Source organism: Ciona intestinalis, chromosome 8 (genome assembly GCF_000224145.3).
Source record: "Ciona intestinalis chromosome 8, KH, whole genome shotgun sequence".
In the NCBI taxonomy this organism is placed as follows: domain Eukaryota; kingdom Metazoa; phylum Chordata; class Ascidiacea; order Phlebobranchia; family Cionidae; genus Ciona; species Ciona intestinalis.
The window spans coordinates 685,213-692,878 of NC_020173.2; the positions used below are offsets into that span (position 1 = coordinate 685,213).

A 7,666-nucleotide genomic window follows, 5' to 3' on the forward strand; every position below is an offset into this window, starting at 1 on the left:
CGTGGATGGAGTTTTGGGAGTGGATGAAACTAAAGATTCATTTTTCAGTGTATATTTTGTCATCTCAGATTGTTTCTTCTTCGTTTTACTTCTAGAAGTTATGGTAAACAGTTCATTATCTTCTGAGCTATTGCTGGCTTCTAAATTCTCACTATCACTGGAAGAGGTTTCTAGTGCGGACTGACTCATACTTTTCCTGCCAGATCTGGCAATAGTTGTTTTGGACTGTTTTTGCATCACAGAAGATTTTGACTTTCTAGTTTTTATTTTAGAAGTTGATTCTTTGGTGTCTACACATGTGCCGAGGATAGTAGAAGCTGCTGGCGATTCTTTGATGACTTTTTGAATTCCTGATCCGAATATTGGAGACTCTGACATCCCGTAAGTGAGGCCGAGTCCACTCCCAGCATGAGTTGTTGTTGAAAGAGGAGAATTATCTTCATCATCTGTGTCCATCACAAGACAATCATCCGAGTCTTCATCTTTGATCTGAGACGACTCTGTCACCATTGCTTCTTCTAAATACATAGAGAAAAAATGATATTTGTTTTCATTAAACACGAATGTAACTTACTTTACCCTCGCATAGCCGGAAAACGACAGTCGTTATCGCACGGGTTTAACACCTCGTGCCAGCTTACGAGTTACCATGTATGTTACTTTGTGGGTGATTATTTTTTTTGGATTTTGTTCATGTATGGCTGATAATTTGGACAACCCATTAGTGACTACTGGGTTGGAGCAATTGCCGCCAAATGTCATACCCAAGGACACATACGCCCACAATGATAGCAGCGTCGAGCCTTAAACCCATTACCTCTGGGTTACAGGCAGGCGCGCTAACCACTATGCTACGGTGCCAGGCATGCCAAACACACGTTTATACTATCAGCTGGGTAAAAATATATTGATGAAACAACCCAACCTTGACATAAGATTTAAAAAAAAATAAATATGCCACATATATGACAGAAAGTTTATACTTAAAGTAAATAATAAAAATCCTTTAAAAATTTGGGTTAATTCTGACTAATGTAAAACCTAAGACAGTCCAGCAATATAAAAATAGAAACAAACACAAACATATTTATTAGACATAGAGATAATATGGAAAAAAATAGTTAGACGTTTACCTTGATAATAATTAAACATAAATAACTTGTTTGTCTGCTAGGTATAGCGACCACGCTTTTTTTTCTTCCAATTAAATATGTTTTTACCTGTGTGTGTTTTAACAACTGTGGTTTTAAATATTTTTTTCAATCTTAGCTGCTGTAATTGAACAGACAAATACAGTAATTTTTATATTTAAAACAAGTATTTGGTTTATTAAGAACTACAAAAAGAAAATAAATTCTTACCAGAATCTGTATTTGTTGAATGTTTTTGAACCCAAGATGTCCTTGTTGGTTTACTGGATGTGACAACTGCTTTCTGTGATGAACTTGATTGGAATTGACTGAAGGTATTTTGCCACACATCCGTGTTAACTGGTGCTGACTATGGAGAAAATTTGTGCATAAGTTTTGGGAAGATTGTATTGTTTTAGTTGTCTACTAGATCTTTTTATCTAAATGAATATTAATGATTTAAATATACATTTGAATATTATTATGGTTCACTCCACACATAGTAATCGGCTAACAGCGTACATCCCACTGGGATGATCCCAGGCATATCATACAGTTGGACCTCACTTTTACAGCATAAAAAAAAACAAAAAAAAACAAGACACAAAAAATAATATACTGTGGGGGGGGGAAGATGGGACACTTTTTCTATTTTCCCCTTCATTCCATTTTCTCGTCCAATTAGTAAGTAAACAAATAACATTCAAAGAATTATAAAACCGTATAGACTCCAATAGACCATTGTTAACACAATCAGGATATTTGGATATAATGTGCTAAAGGTGTCCCATTTGTCCCTACTCTACTATACAATATTGGTCCCATAACTCACCAAAAAACTCAGTTTAGTTGGTTGCGACTTTTCGACTTTTGGTATTTCTTTGGTTTCCACTCCTTGCTTCCGGTTCCTCCTGGAATTTCTGGTCGGATTCTTTTTCTTCTTATCATTTGCTCCATCAAGCTGGGGGATGGGAAGATCAAAATAATCTTCATCATCGATTGTAAGTCCGCATCCATCACTGTCAACGTCGGAAAACTCTGGAGGAGATGCTGCTGGAAATAAAGATCTTAGTAAATAAATATTTTATATGTTGCAGAAGTAAATCAAATTTATCTATTTGGTAAGTTGTCAAGAATACATAGAGCAATGGAGGATACACACATGGTGGATTATGCTCAATTAGCCATATGTTTATGGGCACCAAACCTGGTGTGGCAGGGTAGGCAGGCATAACTGATTTTTGAACTGCATTAACCAGTAAACATTGGCACCAAATAACTGGACCAAAAAGGAATGCACGTCTAACTATTTCTGCTTCCGTTGTATTTAAAAAAAATGGCACCTATGCATATGGTATGTTGGACATAAAAATACTGCAAACATATAAATTAAATGTTTAGTTACAATAGAACAGCCAGGTAGAGAGTTGGCATGGCGCTTTTATACTTCTTAGTAAGATCTAGTTTCGGTTTTTAGTTAAGCATAAAGAGGAATGTCTTGACTTATTTCCTAATTTATTCTGTTTATGCATTTTACATTTACATGGTTTAAGCTTTATGTAGTTAAAAACACCAAACACTGATCATAAAAATCTAAGTAAAAAATTACTATATTTTAGTTGGCAACAAGTACAGACCTTATAATATTCCTCTTTATAATAATTTACCGCCTTACAAATATTTTTTTAGATTTTTTCATTTACCACCTCTACGTCAACCGCTGGTACATTTTAGATTATGTTCTTAAATTTACTTAGTTAAAGGAAAAAAAACAGTTACCTATATCATTCTTTGTAGCGTCAGCTTCTGGGTCCACATATTCAATCTTTACTATGCTTGCATGTGCAGCTGGTGATTTTATGGACTCTGTCTCATTTGCTAATGGAATAGAATCAGTTAAATCTTCCGTAGTGTCCGAACCACTCAAGTTTCCCAGCTTTGAACTTTCTAATGGTTTATTGCTGTTGTTGAAATTTTGATTATTTTCTTCGGCTTCATCTTCATTAGTCTCAGATTGAGATCTGAAATGATTTATATTTATAGTAGTGGCATTTGCCACGGCTAGGGTTACAATGCTTGCGTTTTAAATGGATTCAAGGTTTAATGATTGAAGTTACCACCATTGTGTGTGTGTCCTTGAGAAAAGCACACAAAAACAAAATACACTAAATTCTCAAAACAGATAAGTAACATTCATAAACTTGTTTATTCACTGTAATAAATTCTGTAAATCCGACTCATCTCATCTGGTGCTCATAAAGTTGGACGATTCTTGTGTAATAAAATACAGCAAGATCTGGGGTTACAAAATATGTAGCAGACAAATATTAAGTCCAACAAATTGTAATATATGAGCTATTTATTTCACCTAAATGGCATCGTTACTTTGTTATTAAAATAGATTTGAATTTTCTAGCCCTAAGTTCTCATTGTAGGTATTTAAAATTGCAATGATGTGTATGTTTGGAAACTAGTTAAAATAATGTTCAATTATTTGCAACCAATTAAGTTTAATTTGTATAACAACCATTCCAGTGAAATACTTTTACATAGTTAGATTACTAAAATAGACAGGTAGGTTTGTTCTTACTTTATAGGAGAATGAATCTCTAGTTTTCTTTTATTTTTTTCTTTAGGTGTTTCCCCAAGATCTGGTGCTTTTTCAATAACAGGTGTTTCCCCAAGATCCGGTGTTTTTCCAAGAACAGGTTTTTCCCTACTAACTGGGATTTCCCCATTATCAGGTACTTCCCCGCCAACAAAAGGTTTCGTATTGACAAGTACTTCTTTAGCAGTTCGTGTTTGAGGATTTACTGAGAAATGATTAATAATAATTTAACCATGTATACCATAGAACAAAATTATCAAAAGTATTATACCTGCTCCATTACTTTTCAGAAAATTCTTGATATTATGTTTGTAATATATGTGGTTTCTTTCACGAGCTGTTAAGCTTTTCGAAATGAAAGCTTTATCAATAAAAACAACTTTTCTTCCTGTGAACAATATAATGAAGTAAATATCAAAGTTAAATATAATAAAGCATACATAACTTGCATTAAAAATATGTGCTAGTCTTTTTTTACAAATATAGCTTTTAAAAACTAAGGTTAGCAGTACCTGGTGTATCATCACAATTTATGGAAAAAGATGACATATTAGAATCTTAATTACGGCCAATTTATACCTTAAAATGTGTTCTCAACCAGTGTCAAAGTATGGTGCATTCACCACATTGATCAATAATTTTCAACTATGAGTGTAACTGCATTATAGCAATGCCACTACAGATTTTTATAAAATAAAAAAAAACGAAAAATGACACCTATGTTGGGTGGTAGAACTGTAGTGTAAATATTAGAAAAGCGAAGAAACAAGTTTGCTACATGTCCGGTTTCGATTACCTTGAATCATTTTAACTACCATTGGCATCTCCCATTCCTCATTATAAGGACTAAAGTTATTAGTAAGCACACGAAGTGAGCTGAGAGATAACACAACGTTGGCTTGCCACTTTAATGCTAACCTGTTGGTGGAACAAGTTAAATGGCAATAATTTATTCTTGCATGACCGGCAACAGTTGCTATATTACATGTGTCCTAGTTTAAATATGACATTTCGGTTGGGTATTTGCATTAAACTGATAAATAGCCGGTTCAATGGGAACAGTGATACCGATATATATATAGGCGTATCCGTATGTGAAATTGAGCAAGACACCTAGTAGACATTCCTTTAACCCATTGGTCACTAAATGGGTTGTAGCCTGTGACCTTGGTGTCGGGGTAATAAAACACTTAAATCTCAGGTTTCATGGCATGCTACACTGTAGGTCACTAGGTCCTTACGTATTTAAATAGAAAGGTCTAGAGTTGGTTGTGAAAATATAAAACCTTACTTTTGAGCATTGGGGTCTTCACTTATCTTCCACACTTGATGATCTTTTTCATCATGATTCATGTGAGGAATGTTCACCGGACATTTGGGGAATTTTATAGTTGGTGCTGTGGAACCCTTAGAGGTATAAAAACTTGTTTAATAAATTGAGTGTCTTTATTTTTGGCTTATAGGGATAATTTGGGTAACATTGAGAAAAGTTGCAGTTAAATGGAGATTGTAATGAAAGAAATAATTATACCGACAAACAACTTTTTGAACTGTTGGGATATTTTATTTGGCACTCCGGTTTTTCAGCAAAATAATTTTCATTCTGTTTTAAGTTGTTTGTGGAAACAAACAGTCAGTAAACTACATTCACAGATTAATCAATGAATTTCTCTATATTGACATTTATAATGTAACTGAATTTTATCAACGCCACTCCGGAAGTGTTAAAACTTTAAAAAGATCATCCTTAAAACCAAAGAGTATATGAGATAGATAGAAACAGAGTAACATACTTGCTAACCACTGAATTTAAGGCTTGACCAAACAAAGCTTTATTAAAATAAAGGGCCAATACTGTATATGCTAAATGGTCATATGAGATTGAAACAACATAATAATCATACTTAACAAACTAAGCTTAGAATCAAAAATAAATATCAAAAGTCCGAACTTACAGTTGAAACAGCCAACTGTTCAAACTTAGGTTGTGGATCATTAACAAATGGAATAACAGATATCATGAAAGATGAATTGTGAACATAATGTTGAAGGTAAGTTTTCAATGAAAGCAAACTGAATGCAATCCGATGCTGTAAAAAATAAACATTTTTAAAAATAGAAAATAGTGTTTTTTTTTATTTTTTCTAACTATACTGTTTGAATGTCACATGAAATTAAGCTCATACTACCATTAGCTTTAATTACAGAAGAAATAAAACAGTAACAATAATTGCCTTGAATAAATTTCTTTATATCAAGTGGCAGACACACAGAGGGTGTGTAGGTGGGTCACTCAACAATAATAAAACTATTCCAAAAAAACATAAATATTGAAAGGTAAAAAATTATTATAAAAAGTAGTAACATAAAATGGTTTTGCCCCAATAATATTGGACGATCCACAAAACTTCTTACTTGTATAAAGTTGTTAACTTGCATGTTCACAAAATTATAAAAAGCAATTTGATGCATTGCATTCTGCATGGCATATTCACTGAATTCAACTTTTTCTTCCATGTATTTTTTGTGCAAAGCCTGTTGGGTAAAAATTTAAGGATTTGAAAACTAAACGCTTTGTTATTATTATATGTGTATATTAGTACATGTTGTATGTTTCAATTATGCTTTTGGATTATTTAAATACGAATAATAAAAACAGTTACAATCCATGTAACTTTGTATGTTTTTTCTTGTATGTTTTTTCTTTATGACTGGCAATTTGGAGGCTCAATGTGACCACTGGGCAAGCAGAACAAATTTAAAGTATTCTGCCCGGGAGTAGCAGCATCCAGTATTGGACCTGGTATCCTTTGGTTACAATGTAAACACTTTAACAACTAAGTCAAAATGCTATACAACTGTCGGGCATTTGATTACTATTTTTGTGTAAAGATAAATCAGTCTACAAATTGACAAAAAAACCTAAAACAGGATGTAAGCATTACATTTAAATCCTTGTGGATAATTCGCTGTTTTTTAGTGGGATTGGGGGGTAAAACTTTACTAAGGAACATCTCCATGTTTCGAATGCAGTGCGCATGTTGGGCAACTGTTAGTGATGAAGAACGTGGTTGGGGAAGAATGGAATTATTCCTTGGAGGAGCTTTCTTCTCCACTTGATCCTCAACAGTCATGACCTCCATGATGATAGACGCATAATCGCATCCAATCTGTAAAATTTTAAATAAGTAAAATTACAGTATTATATAAATGCCTTATTAGATAAAATGACCTCAGTTTCCCAAAATCCTTCATTTTTAGCGAGTTAATTTTATGTAAAACGTTGTGGATAATCAGTATACGGCCGTATTAAGTATTAATAAATAAATGTTCAAAAAACTCAACGTAAATAACTGCCAAAATAAAAATAATTTGTGCAAAAACTTCTTGAAAAAATGCTCTGCTGAAATATTGCTTTCGATATGGTATGCTTGCATTGTGTATAAAGCCCAAGGACACATACGCCCACAATAGTAGCAGCGTCGTGCCTTGAACCCACTACCTCTGCGTTACAGGCAGGCGCGCTAACCACTTAGCAATGGCGCCGGACGTTGGAGTAAACAGACAAAATTGGACAGAATGTTATTTCTAGAAATTTATTGTAAATGAATAGTTGGTGCTAGTGAAGAATCTTCCCCCCCCCCACCTTATTTGCTAACCATTAACCCCTTGGTTAGGGGGTTAGGTGTTGATGCTTAGTGGTTATAGGGGTTAGTAGTTAGTGGTTAGTGGTTAGCAAAACATGGGACTATACAAAGAAGACGGAAAAAATTTTCCGCTAGAGGCGGTAATTATTTAAATTAAAAAATACGGAAAAACGAACAAAACAGCACTACAAAGTGTTAATAAGTGTAAAACAAATTAATTAAATAATAAAACATACTTTTCCANNAATACATAAAACACTAGTAAGAACATATTTCCCACA

At 33.6% G+C, this 7,666-nt stretch overlaps 1 protein-coding gene across 1 annotated transcript in view; it reads right to left on the reverse strand.

The window, feature by feature from the left end:
• The window catches only part of LOC100183534, a gene marked incomplete in the record, with an annotated part of 12,965 nt that overhangs the window by 3,625 nt on the left and 1,674 nt on the right, over window positions 1-7,666 (reverse strand). The window contains 11 exon segments of the mRNA XM_009860928.3: window positions 1-518; window positions 1,362-1,500; window positions 1,963-2,183; window positions 2,910-3,151; window positions 3,721-3,943; window positions 4,010-4,126; window positions 4,535-4,656; window positions 5,030-5,145; window positions 5,694-5,828; window positions 6,154-6,273; window positions 6,684-6,908. Coding sequence (XP_009859230.1) covers window positions 1-518; window positions 1,362-1,500; window positions 1,963-2,183; window positions 2,910-3,151; window positions 3,721-3,943; window positions 4,010-4,126; window positions 4,535-4,656; window positions 5,030-5,145; window positions 5,694-5,828; window positions 6,154-6,273; window positions 6,684-6,908 — 2,178 coding nt within the window.